The sequence below is a fragment of the Lampetra fluviatilis genome, chromosome 50 (assembly GCF_964198595.1).
Source record: "Lampetra fluviatilis chromosome 50, kcLamFluv1.1, whole genome shotgun sequence".
In the NCBI taxonomy this organism is placed as follows: domain Eukaryota; kingdom Metazoa; phylum Chordata; class Hyperoartia; order Petromyzontiformes; family Petromyzontidae; genus Lampetra; species Lampetra fluviatilis.
In genome coordinates this window covers 5,678,538-5,703,434 of record NC_136324.1, presented here as the reverse complement: position 1 = coordinate 5,703,434, position 24,897 = coordinate 5,678,538, and the positions used below count along the sequence as shown (strand labels likewise).

At 54.9% G+C, this 24,897-nt stretch overlaps 1 protein-coding gene across 1 annotated transcript; it reads left to right on the top strand.

The window, feature by feature from the left end:
* Positions 1 to 1,083: 1,083 nt before the first annotated feature.
* On the top strand, positions 1,084 to 12,360 carry GPR45 (G protein-coupled receptor 45). The gene is given in 4 exon segments (XM_078878314.1): positions 1,084 to 1,560; positions 9,980 to 11,655; positions 11,657 to 11,734; positions 11,736 to 12,360. Coding segments are annotated over 3 exon segments (1,221 nt in total). The 5' UTR covers positions 1,084 to 1,560; positions 9,980 to 11,133; the 3' UTR covers positions 12,357 to 12,360.
* Positions 12,361 to 24,897: the final 12,537 nt, after the last annotated feature.

Genomic DNA, 24,897 nt, shown 5'->3' with positions numbered 1-24,897 from the left:
TTGTGGCCAGGTCGATTCTGAAAAAGAAGTTAACACTTCAGTGGGCTCTGTCTGCTAGGATGGGGATGGATTCGTTTCATTTTGTACGTGTTTGGGTCATTTGTTTACCTTTCTTGTATTTTGTACTCCTATCGTGTTGCTGTACTGTTTGTTGTTGCAACGTTCTTACCCCGTGCCCCAACTGGACATCTGTGAAAAAGAGCTTTACAGCTCATCGGATTCGTCCAGTAGAAATATTCAGATTCGTAATTATAACCAGCTTACCAGTGAGGTCATTGGCAGATGGTCATGACGGTAGTGTTGAGAAACTGGATGATGACTTTTAATAAAGGCGACTGCTGACAATGATGACGAAGATTCAAATCCTAGAACCCCTTGTATTAACAGAGTAGATTTGAAGTTTTCGTGACTGCAAGGATCCATACTCTTGGTTCTTTCGGTAAAGTCACGTAGAATGGAAATAATAAAATAATAAAAATAAAACATACATAATAAAAATAAAACATACTTTTTTTTATTATGTTTTATTTTTCTTATTGTATTATTTCCATTCTACGTGACTTTACCGAAAGAACCAATAAGATATTAACAGTGCGTTCACGCCTTTAAACATCTGGCAGTTCATCCAGCAGCATTGGTTCAAGCAGAGCCTGACTCTGCTGATGATACACTGAATGTCAAAACCGGTACAGAGTTTCCACTGCTTGCGTTGAATCGATGCCACTGCATATATGCACTGCCAGAAGGAAGGTCGGTCGGCTGATGGGATGTGTCAAAAACAATCTTTTTTTTTACTTGGAGGATCAGATATGGGAAGGAGGCATAATGCCAGCTTATTTATTGTTGCAATTGACAGTCGTGACGATGATCACGATGCCTGCGTCTGCAAGTGATGATGATGACGATGGTGATGAGACATATCATCGTCATCATCACCAGCAGATGCAAGCATCATGATATAGAATTATTGTTTTACACATCCTGTTACTGATGGTGATCGTGACAGTGGTGGTGATGATCGCGGTGACGATCATGTTGACGACGACGATGGCGACGATGATGATAATGATTAAGATTGTGTTCCTGATGGTGACGGTGACAATGGAGGTGGTGATGGTGGCAGTGATTGTTTCGACGGTGGCGGTGATGATCGTGGCGACGGTGGCGGTGATGATCGTGGCGACGATGGCGGTGATGGTGTGTGATGGGTGGTGATGGCGGTGATGGTGTGTGATGGGTGGTGATGACGGCGGCTGCGGCAGTGACGGCGCTGATGTTGACGAACAATCGACATCGCTGTTCCAGGCCGCCCGATTCTCCAGCGCGTCCGCCCCTCGCTCCCCAAGTGGGGCGGACGTGCCTCGTCTATGAATAGCGCTCCGCTCGCCGCGTCATTGAAGCACCCCACTTTCATCCTCCTCGCTCCCTCGCCCGCTCCCTCGCTCCCTCGCCCGCCTGCTCGCCCTTTCCTTCATGATGATTCGAACACACACCATCGCCACCACCATCACAGAGGTAGGCGCAATGGACGAGCCTTCCAGATCGGTCCACGATTTTGAGGTATTGCCTTTTTTGTTTTGGGGGGGGGGGGGGCACGCTTTCTTTGCCAAACCTTGACTCGGTGGTGTGTTGGGGCGGGCGGGGAGGGTGAGAATGTGTGGGAAGGGGGCGGAGGAGATGTGGTGTGTGTGGTGAGGGGGGCAGGCAGGGTTGTGGGGGGCGCTTGCGCTGAATGTTCATGGGGCAGCTCGCGTTACGCAGCAGCGCCGGGGAAACCCGGCAACGTTCCCTGCTGATGAGACTCGGGAGACCTCTGAACTGGTCGACGCGGGTGATGGTGGTGGTGGTGGGGGGGGGGGCTTGCATCGTCTACTGCGAACGACCGGTGTCCATACGGCCCTCCGGTAATTATCCCCGTGGAGAATATGGAAATGGATAAATGATTAAGCGCGCACCGCGCTCCTACAGGGAGCGCATTGCCGCGGCAGCGAAGACTTCGAGCAAAAAGCTCTCGGAGGACCGCCTTGAGTTCGAGAAGCAGCAGAGCTCTGGTGGGGCAAGGGTCGCCCTTGATGGTGAGCTGCCCGGGCGACACGGACCCTCCTCCGTCTACGATACGGGGATCGCAAGATCTTTTGGGGTCCATTTCATTTTTTTTTTGGTGGCGATACAGCCGAAATATCTTGCCTGTTTGTAGATTTTGAAGATTGCGTTGCTGTTGCTGCTGCTGCTGCTGCTGCCGCCGCTGCTGTTTTCTATCGTACCGGGTGTTGCCGTGCTTAAATTGCTCGTATGGTTGCAATGCGCGTAAGTTCAATCACAGGCCGGGGTCAAGATCACCCCGTTGTCGCTTGCCATCGGTATCGTCATCTCCCACACGGCCATTACCATCGCCGCCACCACCACCATTTTATCAGCATCGTCGTCATTGTCATCCCTCTGGGGTTGATCATTGTCACCCCTCTGGGGTTGATCAAACAAATGCCGCTCTGAGTGAGCGAACAGTCGTTGCTGTCCCGAGGTCTGATAAACCAATACCCCCGCCAGAGGAATGTCGAATTTCCAGCACCGCGTTGTTTACCCACACTCCTGTGAGCGGGGGAGGTGCTGAGATTATTTGCAGAGCGTGTGCGATGTGTGTGTGCAGTGTGTGTGTGTGCGGTGTGTGTGTGGTGTGTGTGTGTGCGGTGTGTGGATGTGTGCGGTGAGGGTGTGTGTGTGCGGTTTGTAGGTGTGAGGGTGTGTGTGCTGTGTGTGGGAGGGTGTGCGGTGTGTGTGTGCGGTGTGTGTGTGTGCGGTTTGTGGGTGTGAGGGTGTGTGTGCTGTGTGTGTGTGTTGAGGGTGTGTATGTGCAGCGTGTGGGTGTGTGTATGCGGCGTGTGGGTGTGTGTGTGTGCGGTCAGGGTGTGTGTGTGCGGTGAGCGTGTTCGGCGTGTGTGTGTGTGTGCGGTGAGCGTGTGTGTGTGCGGTGTGTGTGTGTGTGTGTGCGGTGAGCGTAGGTGTGTGCGGTGTGTGTGTGTGTGTGCGGTGAGCGTAGGTGTGTGCGGCGTGTGTGTGTGCGGTGAGCGTGTGTGTGTGCGTGTGCGGTGAGCGTGTGTGTGTGTGCGGTGAGCGTGTGTGTGTGTGCAGTGTGTGTGTGCGGTGAGCGTGTGTGTGTGTGCAGTGTGTGTGTGCGGTGAGCGTGTGTGCGGTGAGCGTGTGTGTGCAGTGTGTGTGTGCGGTGAGCGTGTGTGTGTGTGCAGTGTGTGTGTGCAGTGTGTGTGTGCGGTGAGCGCGTGTGTGTGCAGTGTGTGTGTGCAGTGTGTGTGTGTGCAGTGCGTGCAGTGTGTGTGTGTGTGCAGTGTGTGTGTGTGCAGTGTGTGTGTGCAGTATGTGTGTGCGGTGTGTGTGTGTGAAGTGTGTGTGTATGTGTGTGTGTGCGGTATGTATGTGTGCAGTGTGTGCGGTGTGTGTGTGTGCAATGTGTGTGCGGTGAGCATGTGTAAGTGGAGTGTGTGTGTGTGCAGCCTGAGTGTCTGCGCAGTGTGTGTGTGCAGTGTGTGTGTGTGCAGTGTGTGCGGTGTGTGTGTGCGGTGTGTGTGTGTGCAATGTGTGTGCGGTGAGCGTGTGTAAGTGGAGTGTTTGTGGGTGCAGTGTGTGTGTGTGTGTGCATTGTGTGTGTGTGTATGTGTGTGTGCAGTGTGTGTGTATGTGTGTGTGCGGTGCGTGTGTGTGCAGTGTGTGCGGTGAGCGCGTGTTATCCCGATGCGCGTGGCAATCGTGGCCACGGGTTGCGAGCCCTCATCCTGTCCATCCTCTTCATCATCCCGTCTTCTCGGAGCGAACGTGAGCGGCTTGAAAGGCGCCACTCACAATGCTGCGCGATTCATCCCAACAGTCACCGGGGGCAACCTACGCGCCCTCAACACCGCCGGCTTGCTGTTTGAACCCCGGGCAATACCAGGAGCGATGACCTCCTGGACGCAGCAGCCTCTCTCTCTCTGGTCGAGCGTGCCAATCGGTTAAATGATTTTTATTTTTAAATCCTTTATATTAAGTTCACTTGCTTGCGCGCTTACGACCGTGCACATCTTTCGGTCGTTTTTTAACCCACTTCCCGTGATCCAATCGAGCTGACATTTTGCACACAGACTCGTTGTGCGTGACAATTAATTTTCGTGAAAAAATTTTTGTTCCAAATTTTTACACTTTTTAGGAAAAAATAAATTATATTTAATTACCAATTGCTTAATGGTGGCAGGCAATCATCTGACCCATAGGTGGCAGCCATCTCAAGCCAGAGGACGAGAGGACTCTAGCCGCCACGCATAATAAGGATTTATAGTGAGAAACTTTGTTTTTACGGGTTAATTTTTTTCTTGCCGGAATCTGGAGATAAAACCATGACCCCCGAGTGTCGTTTTCCTCTTCCCGTCTACCCCCCCCCCCCCAGCGAAGCGATTGGCCGGTCCTCCTCCTCTCCATCGCTGGAGCCACCCCGGTGTATGCGACGAGAAATTATCGTCGTTGTCGTAACGTGATGACGGCTACAGGTCGGCCCTTTCCGTGGGTATCCAACAACAGCGCGATCACCTGCAATAAGCACTCGGCCTTCGTGCGTAACGCAGTCACCGTCAGCGGTTCCCCGAAGAAGCGCATTCTGATCCAGTCCTGGAAATTCCACATCGTTGTGGTGGAGGCCAGGCTTGGCCATTGGAGGACAACCACTGTTTGGTTTATCAAAGCCAATCGAATAGATCTTCGAACGGCTTATATTGATGGTGGTGTTACATTGAGTGTGTGTTCAGCCAGATGAGGAACGGAGTGGTGAATCGCTGCGACGATGCCTCCTCCTTTGCCTTTGTTGAGCGGGCATTGAGCCATCATACTGGTAGGAAACACCTGGTTCCACCAGCCCACAGGGGATTATTGTGTCCGTCCGTTCGTCGTGAAGGGAGGGGCTGGGTGGGGAGAGGAGGGTGGGGAGGGGAGGGTGGGGAGGGGCTGGGTGGGGAGGGTGGGGCTGGGAGGGGCTGGGTGGGGAGGGGCTGGGTGGGGAGAGACTGGGTGGGGAGGGTGGGGCTGGGTGGGGTGGGGAGGGTGGGGCTGGGTGGGGTGGAGAGGGTGGGGAGGGGAGGGGCTGAGTGGGGAGGGGCTGGGTGGGGGGTGGGAGGGGTGGTGCTGGGTGGGGAGGGGCTGGTCACCCCGTGGTGCCCTTATACAACTCAACGTTTAACCTACTCACGCCAACTTGTGCCCACCCTCACAGTCGGGCATGTTTGCGGAATACACCACGCCGCCGTTGACCCTGGCCATTGATCGAGCAACCCAACGTTCCTACCAGCTCCCTCCGCAGGAATGTGTTAGGTTCCTTGGTCTGTTCTGGGTGATTGTACTGGTGTGGGTGTGTGTTGAGGTGTGTAGAGGAGCGACGCTCACAACAACGAGCGGAGCGCCGGGCGGCTAAAAACGCAGCGAGTTGGCACGGTAGGGGGCACAGGTGGTGCATCGGCCAGTCATCTCGGTCCGTCATCCCATGGCACCTGGGTCTGTCCCGTGACCTCCTGCCAGCGGGTGTTCGACATTTTCCCGGGCCTTAAAGTGCACCTAGCCTGGCACAAGCGCCGTGGTGACATCACCGCCACTTAGTGGCGAATGGCGGTTCTTGTTGTTGTAGCGGTTAGCGCGTTGCACTACGAACCCGGGATTCATTTCCGCTCACGGTCAACACCAGTGACGATTATTTGAACCAGTCCTGGGTCTCCCTTAGATCGACTCGGCCTCAAATGAATACCTGGTACAGTGTGCAAACATCGCCACTGGGGAGACAAAGGCGGTCAGGCGTGGTGCTGGCCACCCACCCCCTCGTGTGTCGTTCCGGCCTTCATAGGTGCTCGCTAACAGCACAGAGCCAGGCGAAGGTACCTTCAGATTTCTTGGGGTACAGCGTCGGTCCTGCCGTGGTCAGACACTTGGCTTACACTTGGAAGGTCGCGAGGTCACATTACCCGGTCAGGGGTCAAGCTCGACAATCATCATCATCGCCATCGTCTCCGCTCTCTCGTCGTCGACAAAGCGAGCCCCGCTTCGTCGGAGGTTAACGGTTGGTGTCCTGTATGGACTCGCTCCCTCGCCATGGGAATGTGGAATTTCCACTGCTGGCTCAGGTTGGCCGAGTTGCGTGCCGCGGGACCTGCGTGGCGGTCGCGCGGCCTCACCGCTGCTACTGGGGTCACTGTACAATGCGGAGGGGGCCATCGGCCGATCGAGCAGCCGAGGGAGGGAGGTGGATGTGTGTGTGTCTTGTGGTTAGGCGGAGACAACGGGTTCTCGCTAACGACGCCCGCAGCCCAGCAGGCTCCTGTTTGCCAAGGGGGTGTTTGCCCGGGCCTCTTGCGTGTGTGGGTTGTTGGGTGGCACAGTCGGGGGCACAGGTGGTGATGCATCGGCCGGTCATCTCAGTCAATCGACCCGTGGCACCTGCTGGGTCTGCCCCGTGACCTCCTGCCAGCGGGCGTTCGACACTTCACGTGGCAGCCTCAAGGTGCACATGGCCTGGCACAAGCGTCGTGGTGACGTCGCGGCCACTTAGTGGCGAATGGCGCTTGTTGTTGTTGTAGGGTTGTGGTTAGACTCGTGACGTGAAATTTCTGTTGTGTTTGTGTCAATCGACACTCAGGACGCCCTTACAAAGTCGATGTCTCATCTCATTGTGGGTGGGGGGGGTGAGGGTGGGGGGTGAGTGGGGGGGGGGGTGGGGGGGGGTGAGGGTGGGGGGTGAGGGTGGGGGGGTGAGTGGGGGGGTGAGGGTGGAGGGGTGAGTGGGGGGGGGTGAGGGTGGGGGTGAGCGTGGGGGGGTGAGTTGCAGGTGGAATATTCGCATGGAGCCGTGGCCCCCCCCCCCCCTGCGATGGTTCTGCTCCGAGTCACGTGATTCGGCCGCTGCCGTCGCCGTGGCGACCGCACACGGAGATTAGCATCGCCACGGCAACGGGAGGTTTGCGTTGAGAGGCGCAAGCGGGGCTGGGGGGGGAGAGAGAGGGGGAGAGGTTGAGGTGGGGGGGTTGAGGTGGGGGGGGGGGTTGAGGTGGTTGGGGGGTTTGAGATGGCGGGGGTGAATGAGAGAGGGGGAGAGGTTGAGGTGGGGGGGGTTGAGGTGGGGAGGGGGGTTGAGATGGCGGGGGGGGGGGAATGAGAGAGGGGGAGGTTGAGGTGGGGGGGGTTGAGGTGGGGAGGGGGGTTGAGATGGCGGGGGGGGGGGGAATGAGAGAGGGGGAGGTTGAGGTGGGGTGGTTGAGGTGGGTGGGGGGTGGTTGAGGTGGGGGGTGGTTGAGGTGGGGGGGGGGGTTGAGGTGGGGGGGGGTTGAGATGGCTGAGGGGGGGTTGAGATTGCGGGGGGGGGGGGGAATGAGAGAGGGGGAGAGGTTGAGGTGGGGGGGGTTGGGGTGGGGGGGGGGGTTGAGGTGGTTGGGGGGTTTGAGATGGCGGGGGTGAATGAGAGAGGGGGAGAGGTTGAGGTGGGGGGGGTTGAGGTGGGGAGGGGGGTTGAGATGGCGGGGGGGGGGGGAATGAGAGAGGGGGAGGTTGAGGTGGGGGGGGTTGAGGTGGGGAGGGGGGTTGAGATGGCGGGGGGGGGGGAATGAGAGAGGGGGAGGTTGAGGTGGGGTGGTTGAGGTGGGTGGGGGGTGGTTGAGGTGGGGGGTGGTTGAGGTGGGGGGGGGGGGTTGAGGTGGGGGGGGGTTGAGATGGCTGAGGGGGGGTTGAGATTGCGGGGGGGGGGGGGAATGAGAGAGGGGGAGAGGTTGAGGTGGGGGGGGTTGGGGTGGGGGGGGGGGGTTGAGGTGGGGGGGGTTGAGGTGGGGGGGGGGGTTGAGATGGCGGGGGGGGGGGAATGAGAGAGGGGGAGAGGTTGAGGTGGGGGGGGTTGAGGTGGGGGGGGGGGTTGAGGTGGGGGGGGTTGAGATGGGTGGGGGGGTTGAGATGGGTGGGGGGGGGGTTGAGATGGGTGGGGGGGGGTTGAGATGGGTGGGGGGGTTGAGATGGGTGGGGGGGGGGTTGAGATGGGTGGGGGGTTGAGATGGGTGGAGGGGGGGTGAGATGGGTGGGGGGGGGTTGAGATGGGTGGGGGGGTTGAGATGGGTGGGGGGGGGGTTGAGATGGGGGGGTTGAGATGGGTGGGGGAGGTTGAGGTGGGTGGAGGGGGGGGTGAGATGGGTGGGGGGGGGTTGAGATGGGTGGGGGGGGTGAGATGGGTGGGGGGGGGTTGAGATGGGGGGGTTGAGATGGGTGGGGGAGGTTGAGGTGGGTGGGGGGGGGTTGAGATGGGTGGGGGGGGGTTGAGATGGGTGGGGGGGGAGGTTGAGATGGGTGGAGGGGGTGAGATAGGTGGGGGGGATGTTGAGGTGGGGGGGAGAGAGGGATGAGAGAAGGGGGGAGAAAGGCGGGTACGAGAGGGGGTTTGAGGTTGGAACGGAGAGCGGTGTATCTATCGAGTGTGCTGGGATATGAAGAGAGGGACATTGGATGGGGGAGGAGGGGGTTGGTGGGGGTTGGTGGGGGTGGGGAATGTAATTGCTTGCACCAGGGCCCCAACCAAGCAGGCTGCAACACTTCGTGGAGAGGAGCGAGTTCGGGGAGAGGGAGTGAGAGATCCACTGCAGGAGAGGGGGGGGAGAGAGAATAGAGAGTAATAATTGCAGAGATCGGGGTTTTAGCCAGGCTGGATTGTGTGCGGAGCTCACAGATCCTTGAAAGATCTGGAGGACACGGTCCCATGGGTCAGCTCCTCCGGCAGGCGAGCAGGCTGCGTTGGTTGTCACGTAGCCCGCATGCCCAGCCACCGCATGCCCAAGGGTTTTTTTTGGCCGGATAGAAAAACGGGCGCGGCACGGGCTAGAGAAGAGACTGGCGGATGTGGCACAAGAGGATCGGGAGCTGATTGGACTTGCCGAAGACTGGTACCAGCGGTGTGAAGATTGGCCTCTGTGGAGGAGGCTAATTAACAATGCTACTGGGCAGTTGGAGGCAGTCGCCCTCCAACAACATCGGAGGGCAGAGGATCGACGCTCGCGACAACGAGCGGAGCGCCGGGCGGCTAAAATGCAGTGACCTGGCACAGTGCGGGAGCACAGTTGGTGCATCTGCCAGTCATCTCAATCAACCCACAGCACACTGGGTGTGCTGAAGTAATAACTAATTGGCACTTTTTTTTCCGTTGACAAACCTTTACTAATTAGCTGTGTCGGGCGGTGGCGGGTTTAACGAAACACATTTATATTTACTCTATAACATGGGTCGCGAAAGCGTGCTACTACTACTTGTTAAACCGAAAAGAATGGCACCCGACCGATTTGAGACGTAGACCTCTGCCGCCGAACCGGAGGTGGCCATGAGCGCACTGCCCGGAACTCCTCCATGCCAGAGGTCGCAACCGGGTACCCGATACCCGTACCCTACCTGATACCCGGCTACCTGTACCCGGCTGGGTACGGGTAGCCGTTTGCGACCCTGGTGCGGCTGGGTACGGGTAAGGAATCAAAACCCGTTTGCGACCTCTGCTCCACGCTCCCCACGCGACCACCCCGTGATCGCTTGAGAAGAGGGAGGTGGGTGGAGTGTTTAATGTCACGAACCCAGGTGCAGGTGTCTTGTTTTGGTGCAGCAAGGCCCACAAAGCACAGACAAAGCCCTCCCCCCCTCCCATAGCTTAAACACACATGCGCACAAACGTCCCCCCCTCTTTATATACGTACTATGTTGAACTTCTTTCGCACCGTACATTGCTAACCATGCTAGCGCTGCTGCTGTGCCAGTGCAGGCGAGCACGTGGACTGGCACAGCGCCAGGCCTGCGTCGTCTCCCCCCCAGTGCGGCTTGTTTGCACCTCGGTCGACACAGGGGATCTCCGCGTCTGCTGAGCCGCTAGGCTACCTGTGGCTACGAGTAAACAAAAGCACGCGTTGTTGTTGTTGTTGTTGTTGTTTTTTCCCTCTTGCTCCAGGACGGTGCCGTGAGCGGCGGGGAGGACAAGGAGCCGCGTCGTTGCCCAGCCCGCCAGCCCGCCTCGCGCGTTTGAACGACGCGTCCGAAGACAGCGCCGATCCTAACGCCACCGCCCGCCACACGTGCCGGGGAAAACAACCGCCCCACGGGACCGACAACCGTCATGCGGCGGGGCGGACGCCTGAGCCCCAGCGAGGAGCGGTTCCCTCGGCCCGTCGCCCACGATTCTCGTCGGCCGTCCGGCTCGCCTGGCAAGGCCAGCGGGCACCGCCTGAGGAAAGGGGAGAAAGACGCGGCAACGGATTGAGTTCCGGCGGGGCCCTTCCTCCAGGCGACGGGCGATATTGGCCGAAACAACTTGTGTTTTCTCGCCGTCTTAATTTGAGTTCAGCGAAGGTCGCACCGACGCTGACGAGCGAATCGAGGACGAGCAGCGGCCACCCCCCCAAGGGACACGGGCGTCGTTGGCAAGGGGCAAGGTTCGGCATCGGGGGAGGCGGCGATTTGGTGTGGACAGCGACGTCGTCCGTGCTTGCGTGGGACTCGTACTCGGTATTAGTCCTGCATTCGGACGCTCGTCCGCTTGGTCATTATTTGGTGAAGCGGGGGGGGGAATGAGGGCGGAGTGACTCGTCCCAGCGGGCTGCGAGTGGCATTGGTGGCGGCCGTGGTTCGTGCGTAAATTGATTAATTTTCTGACGCGTGTGCGAAAAGCCGTCGTTAACATCTGAAGAGCGTGTGATTTATTTTAGCTCATAATTGGATCAGAGCTGGGTATTCGGGGAAAAGTGTGAATGTTAAACTTGGGAGGTTTTTTTTTTTCTTCGAATCACCGTATATGAAAACGACAAAATAGCATTTCCACAAATTCACACCGATTTAAATTCAAGCATGAGGCGATAACGTGAGAGACAAATTGGCGTGCGCCTCATCGAATTATTAGAAGAGAAAAAACTCGAAGAAAACTAAAATCTACAAACATCATAAGGTGCAGGCTCGGTGGAGAGAGATTAGAGACTTCGACCACGTAGTGACGTCGACACTCTGGAGAGACCCCTGCGACCTAGGCCCTCCTCAGGCCCGCCACATGCCTAGGCCTCGCGCGGAAACTCTCCTCGACGCGGGCACCGGGCAACGCGAGCGACGAGCGCCATGGGCACCGCCACCTACGAGGAGATCTGCGGCGCCTTCTCCCCCAACGTCACGTCGGATGAGGCGCGGGCCGCGGCGGCCCCCGGCGCGGCCCTGCGCGTGACGCTGGCCTCGCTGCTCGCCCTCACCACCGCGCTGGGCTTCGGCGGCAACCTGGTCGTGTGCCTCGTCGTCTACCGGCGGCCCGCCATGCGCTCCGCCATCAACCTGCTGCTCGCCACGCTCGCCTTCTCCGACATGGCGCTGGCGGCGTCGTGCGCGGCGCCCGACGCCGTGTCGGTGGCGGCGGGCGCGTGGCCGTTCGGCGAGGCGGCGTGCCGCGTCTCCACGGCGCTCTTCTGGCTGCTCGCGGCCGAGGGCGTCGCCGTGCTGCTCGTCATCAGCGCCGACCGCTTCCTCATCATCGTGCGCCGCCGCGACACGCTCACGCCGCGCCGCGCCAAGGCCGTCATTGCCGCCTCGTGGGCCGCCTCCCTCGCCGTCTCGCTGCCCGCCGCCGTCGGGTGGCCCACGGTGGAGTCGCCCCCCCCGCGCGCCGCGCTGCGTCCTCTCCTACCCCCGCGCCGCCGGCGGCGGGGGCGGCGGGGGCGGCGCCGGCGGCGGGGGGGGCGGCGGCAGCGGCCGGCGGCGCCGGCGGCGCCGTGGGGGGCGGCGGCGGAGCGGCGGGGGGCAGCCGGGCGTACGCGGCGGCGGCCACGACGGCGGTGTTCTTCGCGCCGTTCGCCGCCATGCTGTACGCGTACCTGCGCATCCTGAACGCGGTGCGGCGCAACGCGGCGCGCGTCCACAACCACCCGGCGGGCCTGTGCCCGTCGCGGGCGGGCAAGCCGGGCCTCGCGGGCCTGCAGACGCTGTCGCGCCTCAACGCCGACGTGAGCTTCAAGACGCGCGCCTTCGCCACCGTGCTCACGCTGTTCGGCGTGTGCGCCGCCTGCTTCGCGCCGTGCGCGGCCCACGTGCTGCTGTCCGCGTGCAGCCGCGCGTTCTACTGCGGGGCCTCCTTCTACGCGGCGAGCGCCTGGGTGCTGTGGCTCGCCTACCTCAAGGCGGCCCTCAACCCCGTCGTCTACTACTGGCGCATCGGCAAGTTCCGGCGGGCGTGCGGCGAGCTGGCGCCGCAGCTGTTCCGCTCGCTGCCCGCGTCCGTGTTCCCGGGCCGGGCCCGCGGGCGCGTGCGGCCCAGCGCCGTGTACGTGTGTGGGGAGAGCCAGTCGGCTCTCTGAGAGAGTGGGAAGGGTGGGGGGGTTGGGGAGACATCGGGCAGAGGGCAGGGAGAGAGAGAGTGGGGTTGAGTAGGGGAGAGAGCGGGGAGAGTGGGGAGAGAGTGGGGTTGAGTAGGGGAGAGAGCGAGGAGAGTGGGGAGAGTGGGGGAGAGAGCGAGGAGAGTGGGGAGAGCGGGGAGAGTGGGGAGAGCGGGGAGAGTGGGGAGAGATCGAGGAGAGTGGGGAGAGTAGGGAGAGTGGGGAGAGCGGGGAGAGTGGGGAGAGAGTGGGGAGAGAGCGGGGAGAGTGGGGAGAGAGTGGGGAGAAAGCAAGGAGAATCGCACAGTACTCGGGATGAGTAAATGAGATGGTTTTTAATCAAATGCGATAAAGTGCTGCTATAGCAATCAAATGTAAGAGCTCTGTTGAAAGTGATCAGTGATTCTACAATCATCAAGAGGTCTGTTAAGAGATCTACATGTATTGAAATTCAATTTTGGAGATGACTGGGATAGATCTGTTAAACGGGGCGAGCTGTATTTAAGTGAATCTATAATGTGAGATTAAAATGTGTATCTTAGAAGAGGATAGAGATTAAGCAGATCTCTAGTTTCATGGAACTTAGGAGATGTATTCGGGAAGATGTGCACAAAATATTTACAGAGATCCTTTGAAGGAAGCTTGAATTAATTTTCTAAAGAACAGACGTGTTTGTAAAAGATGACTTTTGAAAGACTTTCTGAGCAATATCCGATCGCTCGCAGTGATCTGAACCTTCATCAAGAGATTACCGCCTGTATTTAAATGAGACTCAAGAATACACAGCAGAGGCTTTTGAAAGTGAGCAATACTCGGTACAGCTCGCTTGAAGCACTGCGTCGTATTTGAGAGACAGGGACCCTAGGCCACTGTCGTGGAGGTTATCGTCCGTCGTTTTAAATCTCGTAGTGTGTCTATGGGGAGGCGTGGTGGTGGTGGCGACGCGGCGGTTTAGAGCGCCGGGCCACGGACCTGGTGACCCAAGTTTGATTCCAGACCACAGCTAAAATCAGTGGTGAGTGATATCGGGCCTGGCACTGGTTGTAGAGGTTATTGGAGATACATACTCTTTGTTTTTTTTTGGTAAAGTCACGTAGGTTAAAAAGGAAAACAAATAAATGTTGCTGTGACGGTTCCACCTGAAGACGGAGGCTTGTGTTGCCTCCGAAACGTCGTGATTTAATTTAGTTGTTTTCCTTTTTAACCTACGTGACTTTACCGACAAAAACAAAGAGTATGGATCCATGCAGTCACGAAAGCTTCAAATCTAGAATTATTGGGGATCGTCCGTCGTTTGAAATCCCGTAGTGTGTCTATGGGGAGGAGTGGTAGTTTCGTGGTGGTTTAGCGCGCAGTGCCACGGACCAGGTGACCCGAGTTCGATTCCAGACCACAGCTAGCATCAGTGGTGAGTGGTATCGGCCCTGGGACTGGGGCACCCTCCTCCACTTCCCTCCACCCCCCCCCCCCCCACCCTTTTATCAAGCCGCATGACAAATGTAATGAAGTACGGTCAGACAACCCCCACGACTGACACAGTGTGCGGAAGCCACACTCTGTCAGTCGTCCAAACCAGTGGATTGGCTGTGAATTGTTATCAGGATCACGACGAGTGATTTGTTTTCAGTATCACGCTGTACATCGCATCCCCTGTGGGCGCAGGATCACCTGACCAGCGTTGGTCTACTGCCAGCCGGTATGCGGCGATTGCTGCCGTGCATGATCCAATCGAGTGCTTTTACGGGCGATTTTACTTAACACTGTAAAACCAAAACTTCGCCCGGCACCGGTTTTCCCATTTACGCATTTGACCGCATTTCGCTCCAAATTGTGATTGAGGTGAGGTGCTGACTTGGCCGATCGCTACCCTGAGGTGGCAGTACGCATCGCAAAGAGGTTCTTGCGTAAGCCACCGGAGCCATGCACTTATAAATCTAGATTTTTTTTAAACTCATTTCGTTGACAAATGCTCTTTGTGTTTAGTTTGTTGTCATTGACTCCTGCGCTTCCGATTAGCACGGTACGGAGCGAAAGAAGTTCAACGGACATACGTGCGTACTCTTAACTGCACTGCTCGCGATGATGATGCTGCTGCTGCCACGCTACCTAGAGCGGTTCCCAGGTCCCGCACTGCTCCCAGCGACCACCGAGGACAGGGGCTCCGCCACCGCGGTATTGCACGCAACGTTCATTTTCATTCCGTGCGTTGACCGCTCAAGTTATATTCGACAACTGGAGAAAAATGTTAATATTTTACGTGAAAAAACTAAATCATTCCCGTTGCATGTCTGGGTTGATGTGGGGGGCGGTATTTCTAAACCGGGGGGTACACGTAACCCTCTGTTAAATATAACTTGCACAGTCAGCGTATGAAATGAGCACAAGTAATGCTGTGTGCAGTACCGTACACGTCTATCCGTGTACAGTTCAGTACACTGCGGGGAGACATATTGCACGGCTGAACCTCACCGCCTCCTCACCGGAGGCCGGGAACGCCGCGTGTCCCTGGGACCGGCGATGGACCGCGTGGGAGGCGGAGACGGCTCCGCTTGTGTTCTCCCGCGCCAGCAGCAGCAGCAGCACCAGCAGCAGCAGCGTCGTCGTCGTCGCGAGCAGCGCGGTCACGACGCTCTACGGCAGGGAAGCTCGCCACGTGGGGGGCGGCGAACGGCGAACTGCACCTCCAGAAGTGTTGGCGCAAATCCGCGGACGGCCGAAAACCCGCGAGCGGGAGAGAGGTTTTCTGTCCAGGGTAACCCCCCCCCCCCCCACCTCGGTTTGCGAGACGTTCCGCTCGCGAAATTGACAAACCGCCCCCCCCCCCGACCACCTTTTCGACGGATGAAATCGAATTTCGACTTCGAAACGAAATCTCACCGCGGCCACACACGACGTGGGATCGTCAAACGGGAAGGCACCCGGCAGTCTGCGGTGTCTCCCTGCGGCGTCTCCCTGCGGCGTCTCCCTGCGGAGCGCCTGGCTCCACGTCGCTTCGCCAAAGTCGTTCCAACACGCGGCGGGTGTTTTGGGTGACTTCCGTGAAAAGGTGAATTGTTGTTCTAGATTCATCATCGTTATTATTATTATTATTCGATCGTTTTCATGTTTGCTTTCTTGATTATCTGTACCGTGAAAAGTGACGTAGCTGTATCATTTTAGGTTATGAGTAGAGTTGGAATCGCCACGTGTCACTCATCCCCGCACGTTTCGTATTAAATTGATGGGAAAAGCCGTTCCGATTTGACTAAGTTTCGTTTTTACCCCGAGTTTTTTTTTTTGAAGATCGCATCCCTTTCGTAAACCGAGGGACACGGGTACATACACAGACAGATACATGCATAGATACATATACAGAGACAGCTGTACATACACACAGAGATACATACGTATATAGTGACACCTGTAAATATGCATACATACATACACAGGGGCACCTGTACATACACATTGAGATGCATACATAGATACATACACAGACACCTGTACATACATACATAGATACATACACACAGACACCTCTACTTAAACACAGAGATGCATACATACGTACATACATACACAGACACCTGTACATATACATCGAGATACATACACAGGGACACCTGTACATACACAGAGACACCTGTACATACACATTGAGATACGTACATAGATGTGCAGGCTGTTTTACAAAGATGAACCCGATTTGAAATCGCTATATCTCTGCAACCACGAACCGCCCATGAATGAAACTCTTACCACTTGAAAGGGCGGGGCATAGAGAGGGCGGGGCATAGAGAGGGCGGGGCATAGAGAGGGCGGGGCATAGAGAGCGGGAGGGGCATAGATGGGGCGGGGCATAGAGAGGGCGGGGCATAGAGAGCGGGAGGGGCATAGATGGGGCGGGGCATAGAGAGGGCGGGGCATAGAGAGCGGGAGGGGCATAGAGAGGGCGGGGCATAGAGAGAGGGCGGGGCATAAAGAGAGGGCGGGGCATAGAGAGCGGGAGGGGCATAGATGGGGCGGGGCATAGAGAGGGCGGGGCATAGAGAGAGGGCGGGGCATAGAGAGCGGGAGGGGCATAGATGGGGCGGGGCATAGAGAGAGGGCGGGGCATAGAGAGCGGGAGGGGCATAGATGGGGCGGGGCATAGATGGGGCGGGGCATAGAGAGAGGGCGGGGCATAGAGAGCGGGAGGGGCATAGATGGGGCGGGGCATAGATGGGGCGGGGCATAGAGAGAGGGCGGGGCATAGAGTTTAATATGATGACCGGCCAGATGCCTCTCCCAGCGCACAAACAGCCCCTGGCCTCAGTCATTCGCAAGACGGGGACCCTGCCAACACACAAGGGGCGCTTTGCGTTCTGCAGTTCAGCGAGACTAAATCCGTAATTGCGGTGCAGCGTGCGTTTCAACGGCGTTTTGGCATTGATCCGCCAATGTCAAACGACATTCGTCGTTGGTAGCGACAATTTCAGGAAGCAGGTTGTTTATGTGCGGGGAAGAGCACGGGGCGACCACGCACCACAGAGTAAAACGTGAGAAGAGAGGCGTTTGGGACGAATTCAACTATCGTCTCGATGCTGTCCGTACAGCAGGTGGAGGGCACCTAGGGCATTTATAAAATGGTTGGTAAAACTTGAAAACTCATTAAACCGTTTGTAACTTTGTGTGTAATTGTAACATGTCGCCATCGTGAAATATACCGCTTTGAAATTGGGTCCATCTGTTTGAAACACCCTGTATATGCACATAAAGATAAAGATCCCCCATATAGCCTTAACAGACTGTAGGGGCAAGTGCTGTTAGTGACCACCTATGAAGGCCGGAACGGTACACGAGGGGGTGGGTGGCCAGCACCACGCCCGACCGCCTTTGTCTCCCTAGTGGCGATGTTTACACACCGCACAAGGTACACATTTGAGGCTGAGTCGACATAGGGGAGGCCCGGGACCGGTTCAGATAATCGTCACTGGTGTTGGCCGTGAGCGGGAATCGAACTCGTGTCGCCGGGTTCATAGCGCAGCGCGCTAACCGCTACACCACCGCTCCCCACATAGAGATACGTACATACGTACATAGATACACGCACACACAGGGACACGTGTACACAATGAGTGTAGGGAGTGAGCAACGTGTCTGCCCGAGGTGGCTGTGGATCTCGCCTGTGACGTCAGGCCCAGCGCTCTGCGTCTCGTGGACTCGCCCTGCTGATGAGAGACAGCCAAGTCGAAACCCCGCGTGGGTGAGGCCGATAGACGTTGTTGTTGTTGTTGATGTTGTTGTTGTTGATGTTGTTGTTGATGTTGTTGATGATGAACCCAAGGCCTTGTTTATTTGTGACTGACGCACAACTGTCTGCGATTTAGCTGCAGGTCGTGCGAATGTCTCCCCACAATGCATCACAACCCACAATGCATCACAACCCACAGCGCATCACAACCCACAGTGCATCACAACCCAGAGTGCATCACAACCCACAGCGCATCACAACCCAGAGTGCATCACAACCCAGAGTGCATCACACTCCACAATGCATCACAACCCAGAGTGCATCACAACCCACAGCGCATCACAACCCACAGTGCATCACAACCCAGAGTGCATCACAACCCAGAGTGCATCACAACCCACAGTGCATCACAACCCACAATGCATCACAACCCAGAGTGCATCACAACCCAGAGTGCATCACAACCCACAGTGCATCACAACCCACAATGCATCACAACCCAGAGTGCATCACAACCCACAGTGCATCACAACCCAGAGTGCATCACAACCCAGAGTGCATCACAACCCACAGTGCATCACAACCCACAGTGCATCACAACCCAGAGTGCATCACAACCCACAGTGCATCACAACCCAGAGTGCATCACAACCCAGAGTGCATCACAACCCACAGTGCATCACAACCCACAATGCATCACAACCCACAGTGCATCACAACCCAGAGTGCATCACAACCCACAATGCATCACAACCCACAGTGCATCACAACCCACAGTGCGTCACACCCCACAGTGCAGCACAACCCAGAGTGCATCACAACCCACAGTGCATCACAACCCACAGTGCATCACAACCCAGAGTGCAGCACAACCCAGAGTGCATCACAACCCACAGTGCATCACAACCCACAGTGCATCACACCCCACAGTGCAGCACAACCCAGAGTGCATCACAACCCACAGTGCATCACAACCCACAGTGCATCACACCCCACAGTGCATCACAACCCACAATGCATCACAACCCACAGTGCATCACAACCCAGAGTGCATCACAACCCACAGTGCATCACAACCCACAATGCATCACAACCCACAATGCATCACAACCCAGAGTGCATCACAACCCACAATGCATCACAACCCACAGTGCATCACAACCCAGAGTGCATCACAACCCACAGTGCATCACAACCCACAATGCATCACAACCCAGAGTGCATCACAACCCAGAGTGCATCACACCCCACAGTGCAGCACAACCCAGAGTGCATCACAACCCACAATGCATCACACCGCACAGTGCAGCACAATCCACTGCAACGCACCCCATTGTGCAGCACAATCCATGTGTGTGTGTGTCTGTAGCGATAGTGCAGCGGTTAGCGCGCTGCGCGAAGAACCCGGCGACACGGGTTCGATTCCCGCTCACTGCCAACATCAGTGACAATTATCTGAACCGGTCCCGGGCCTCCCCTAGGTCGACTCAGCCTCAAATGAGTACCTGGTGCGGTGTGTAAACATCGCCACTAGGGAGACAAAGGCGGTCGGGCGTGGTGCTGGCCACCCACCTCCTCGTGTACCGTTCCGGCCTTCATAGGTGCTCGCTAACAGCACTTTCCCCTACAGTCTGTTAAGGCTATACAGGGGATCTTTGTCTTTGTACATACGAATCTGCTCCGTTTTCCGTGTGCTTCAGCGCCGCTTAATACATGTCAGTCTATGATGACGAAAAAACTAACCTAATGACTCGTGGTGTATTTTATAAAGCTTCGTCGTTCATTCAAATTGCATCTCACGATCGTCGCTGAGTAGAAACCACAGACCAAGCCAGAGCGACCCACGATTGTTCTGCAATTCTCTACACGTTAAGATGTTTTCAGACAATTAGTGAGCGTTCATTTATGATGCACGTGGGAGGAAGCCGGAGCACCCGGAGGAAACCCTGCGCATGCGAGGGAGCAACGCTCTATCCCTTCCAGCAGGGGCAGATGCTGTACTACGTCCTGCGGGAAGGGAAGTCGAGAAATGTCATCATATGTGTGTGTCAGTTTAACACGTAGGCTTTCGCGACCAATATTATTCATAATCAACGTTTTTGGGTTTAGATTGCGTTATTTATAAATGTGTCGTAAACCATCCACCACCCGACACGGCCAATCAGTAAAAAAGTGTCCTTTGTCAACGTGGCACTTTTTTACTGATTGGCCGTGTCGGGTGGTGGAGGGTTACGACACATTTATAAATAACGCGATCTAAACCCAAAAACGTTGATTATGAATATGTGTGTGTGTCTATGCGATCCAACAACCCTCACTGTTGCCTCCACAGTGCTGGACTGCAGGCAGCCACGTGGTGCACACAACCACCACCACCTTAACCAGCCATCCATCAGCGTGCATCCTTTAAATCTGCCAAGGGCCATTAGGATATTTTGTAACATCATTCGCGGGGCCATACACAATTATCAACTTCAAAATTAGCCCGTTGTTATATATTTGGTCAAACATTTAATGAACTCACCCCTATAATGCCAGCACCGCTGATGGCGATTGTCTGAACCGGCGCTGGGCCTCCCGTAGGTCGACTCGGCCTCGAATGAGTAGCTGGTGCGACGTGGGGATACAAAGGCGGCCGGGCGTGGTGGTTTGCTCCCCGCGTCTGCTATGGCTACACGGGTGGGGTGGGGTGGAGGATCTTATGTTTGCGAGTAAGGGGCCGTCCATAAATGACGTCACGCACCTGGGGGGGTGGGTGGGTCAGACATTTGTGACGATGTGTGACGAGGGGTTTGAGAAATGTGACGTCACATAAAAATGCGCAACTTTAAATAAATATAGACAACACGTTCTACTTAATTAAATTGACTTTTTAATAAATGTTTTCTCCTACAACATCAGAGTGCAGCGCCACATTAAATACGCACTACAATGACAATAGTTTTAAGCGATTTGAAGCATGTTTTTTTTTTGGTGGGGGGGGCAGAGCTTTGTGACGTCATATTTGAGGGGGGGTCTGACTTTGTGACGTCGTGTGACGAAGGGGGGGGGGGGGTCAAAAATCGTCCAAAATCGCGTGACGTCATTTATGGACGGCCCCTAACCCCCCTCAACCCCGCGACCGTGGCTCCCGATCAACTAAATAGGACATGCCGCTGCAGGCTAAGCCCTCTAAGTGGATTACACGGCAGAGGTCGCAACCGGGTACCCGATACCCGTACCCTACCCGATACCCGGCTACCCGTGCCCGGCCGGGTACGGGTAGCCGTTTGCGACCCTGGTGCGGCCGGGTACGGGTAGGCCGTGAGTCACTGGTGAGTCACCGTTTGTCACTCATTTCGGGTAGGGTACGGGTAGGGAACGAGTACCCATTTGCGACTCTGGTGCGGCCGGGTACGGGTACGGGTAAGGAATCAAAACCCGTTTGCGATCTCTGTTACACGGTCAGAGCGTTTGCGGGGGAAATGCGGATTCGCTGGGCTGTGATCGGGCACGGCAACGTGTAAAGTGTCGTGCTGACCGCTAAGCCGTCGCTTCCACGTGTAGCGAGGAGAAGGCACGCACCCGGTGTGTACGCGGTGTCTCTGTGGAGAGGCGTAGCACGTGCGCAGCGCATCGCTTCACCGTCTTAAATGACTGCCGAAACCGTCGACAAACGCGACGCTAATTCGCGTGTTAACTCTCCTGTCTCTCACCCATTGCCGTCAGTCTCGGTACGGTCCAGATCTAAGGAGGGGCTCATTGATGAGACCCCCCCCCCCCCCAGTCATGTAATCCCATTTCCCATCCCTGCTCAAGCCACGTGACTCCACGAGGCAGTCAATACGTCTCAACTCTAGAGTTGAAGCTTTCGTGATGACTGCAAGGATTCATACTCTTAGGTTTTTTTCGGTAGTCACGTAGGTAAAAATAAATAATAATAAATAATAAATTAATTGAAATATACATTTTATAATAAATCACGAAGTTTCGGGCGCAACACAAGCGTCCGTCATCGGGTGGGACAACCACAGGAAGAAACAACTGATGAAGTGGACAGAAACGTCGTGATTTTTTTATTTTATATTCTTAGGTTTTTTTCGGTAAAGTCACGAAAGTAAAATTTTTAAATTATCTTACTTGATACAGCTATCGTGCTGCGACGGTTCCACGTGAAGACGGAAGCTTGTGTTGCCTCCGAAACGTCGTGATTTTTATTTTATTTTTATTTTACTTTTATTAATTTTAATTTTTACCTACGTGACTTTACTGGAAAAAAACCCTAAGAATATGAATCCTTGCAGTCACGAAAGCTTCAAATCTAGAATTATTATTTTATTTCTATTTTATTTTTTATTATTATTTATTTTTCCCTACGTGACTTTACCGAAAAACACCTAAGAATAAGTCTCGAGTTGAAGGGTTTCGAAAACTCCCCGGTTGTAGTGTTGGCGAATGCGGTCATCCAGAACAGCGTGCAACGACGCAACGCCCCCGATCCACAGACACGAGGAAGGAGACATCCCAGCGACGACGATGATGATGATGAGACATCTACTCCGCTGCTGCTCCTGCCGACGCGGCTACCTGGACTTGACCACCACCTGGATGTCAAATTGTAGCCATGCGGAAGAAGAGGTTGTATTCTGTTAAATCGCGTGAGAAGCCGAGAGACCAGGATGAGACGTACATAATGTGCATGCGTGATGTACATCCATCATCGTGGGACCTCCCTTGCCAGGATCAAAATATGAGAATGGGAATGTCGCTGCTCACCCAGAGCCCTCCCATGTCCTGATCGTGGCGTCGTCTTTGTGCTGTTCGCCTTTTGGCGTCCTCTGGTCTAACACTGATTGAGACGAGGCTCTAAAGAAAGCTGTCTCTGGTGTGGACCAATCAAAGACAATACATCATGTACTACCAGAGCATGATTTGAAGCTTTCGTGACTGCAAAGATTCATACTTTTAGTCAGATTTGCTGTGACGGTCCCACCTGATGATGGAGACTTGTGTTGCCTCCGAAACGTCGTGATTTTTATTATTTTATTTTTATTAATTTTTATTTAATTTTTTACCTACGTGACTTTGCCGAAAAAACTAAGAGTACCAGAGCATGTTTTATGTTTGCATGTTCACCACTAGTATATGTGGTTAATGCAGACATGATTCCTTGCAGAAGGTTTTTGTTTGGTGTTTCAGCATCTTAACACAGCTGTTTTTTAGTCAAAGAAATGGTACAAACCTATTCTCATACATACATCATGTATGTTGATTAACCATCAATAACCCAACTAATTATAGATACCCATTGCAATTTATATTAATAAATTAACCCACGCCCCTCCCATCTCTCTCTGGTCTTCGCACCTAATTGGCTCACAAAATGACGACATCGCATTTATCCCCCACCTCTATTTACGATCGAAACAGGATGAGGATATCTCCACACCTCTGGCTGTCGCCTGATGATGCCGGTTGTGATCACCGGTGAATTATAAACGTTGTGGGTTTACTCTCCAACACAGCGGTGTGATGAACTAGTAATCAATTGCCATGTTCTGTTCACGTGACCAACCTTACTAATTGGTTGTGTCGGGTGGTGGCGGTTTTAACGACACATTTATATTCTTGGTTCTTTCGGTAAAGTCACGTAGAAGGGAAATAATAAAATAATAAAAATAAAACATAATAAAATAATTCTCACGACGTTTCGGCCACAACGCAAGCAGCCGTCCTCAGGTGAAGAACAGGTGAAGAACAGGTCTGTCGGGAAGACGCAATCTCACCCCAAAAACCTCTGATGGACATTAAAGATGCCGCATTTTTTACGAGCGTGCCCCTGCGGCATTCGACCTGCTGCCAGTCGGGGGGGGGGTGATTGCTGCTACGACTCTCACGAATTTGCCAAATTTGGATCCCCGACGGCGTCACGCGGTGGCCTCCTCTTGCGAATGATGTCACGGGGTCTGTGACGTCCGCTGGCGTGAAGGCAGATGACGCTTCGCGTTTTTACGGTTAATGTTCGCACACGCCGCAGTATACAAACTAAAATCCATAAACACAGGTGTTTTTTTGGTGTTAGATCGCGTAAATGTGTCAATGTGTCGTTAAACCCGCCACCACCCGACACAGCCAATTAGTAAGGTTTGTCACGTAAACAAAACGTGCCAATTCGTTATTAGTACAGCACTAACCGGTGTGTCGGAGAGCAAAGCCACAACATTTACAATCCGAGTACGACGTTTCGCCAGTTATTACAACTAGCTTCATCAGGCGACAGTCAGATTTGTGGAGAAAAACTGCCGTTATGTTTACGAGATCCAACCCAAAAAAGTTGAATCGTGGATATTGGTTGCGAAAGCCGACGTGTTTGAAACAAACTAAACTATAAACATGTTTTTATTTTACCAGGGTAAGGTCCACTGAGCCTGGTATACATGACGTCGTGGGCTCGATCCCGACCCTGACGCATGTTGTGTACTTTGAGTTGGCAGGTTCTCTCTCTCTCTCCCTCCCACCGTTGGTCGCATAGATTTTTGTTTGTCTCTGGGTCCTCCGGTTTTCCCCTCCACATTTAGAATCAACGCGCGCTTCGAGTTTTTGGCTGCTGTACATTTCCACGTGACAATGATGAGCCACTTCGTTGAGCTGCTAGCAGTTGCGGTGGCCAGGTCGCTTCTGAAAAAGAGCTAGGATAGCGAAGTGGGGCCTTACCTGTCGAAAATAAAAAGTAAAAAAAAGAAAATTATCTGCTCTTCGTGCGTGCGTGCGTTCGTCCTTCCCACCAAGCTTGGCGCGAACTCCTCGTCAAGATTGTTGCTCCGTTCCCACGATCTCGTGCATGCCGGGCGAGGTGGTCAATGGGTGCACCACGTTTCTGATTCCGTGTTCGCGCAACGACTCCTCCGGGTGGAGTGGAAGTCGCCGTTGACGATCGGCGCGCGATCATCGACGGAGGCCACGACGCGGTGCTTTGTACGTCGGAGGGGGTTGCATCTGGGGTGTGTCATGCAGACTCTGTCTTCTCGACAGACCTGTTCTTCACCTGAGGACGGCTGCTTGCGTTGTGGCCGAAACGTCGTGAGAATTATTTTATTATGTTTTATTTTTATTATTTTATTATTTCCCTTCTACGTGATGACTTTACCGAAAGAACAAAGAAGAGGGGTTGCATCTGTCAAGTCGTCGCACGTGCCACGCCGTGTACAACAACACTCTACGTGTGTCCGCGAATAAATAAATACACACACACTCACACTCTCTCACTCTCTTCAAAAAAAGCACCGGGTTCATCAACACCACGAAAACTGTAAATACCACATTTATTTTGTT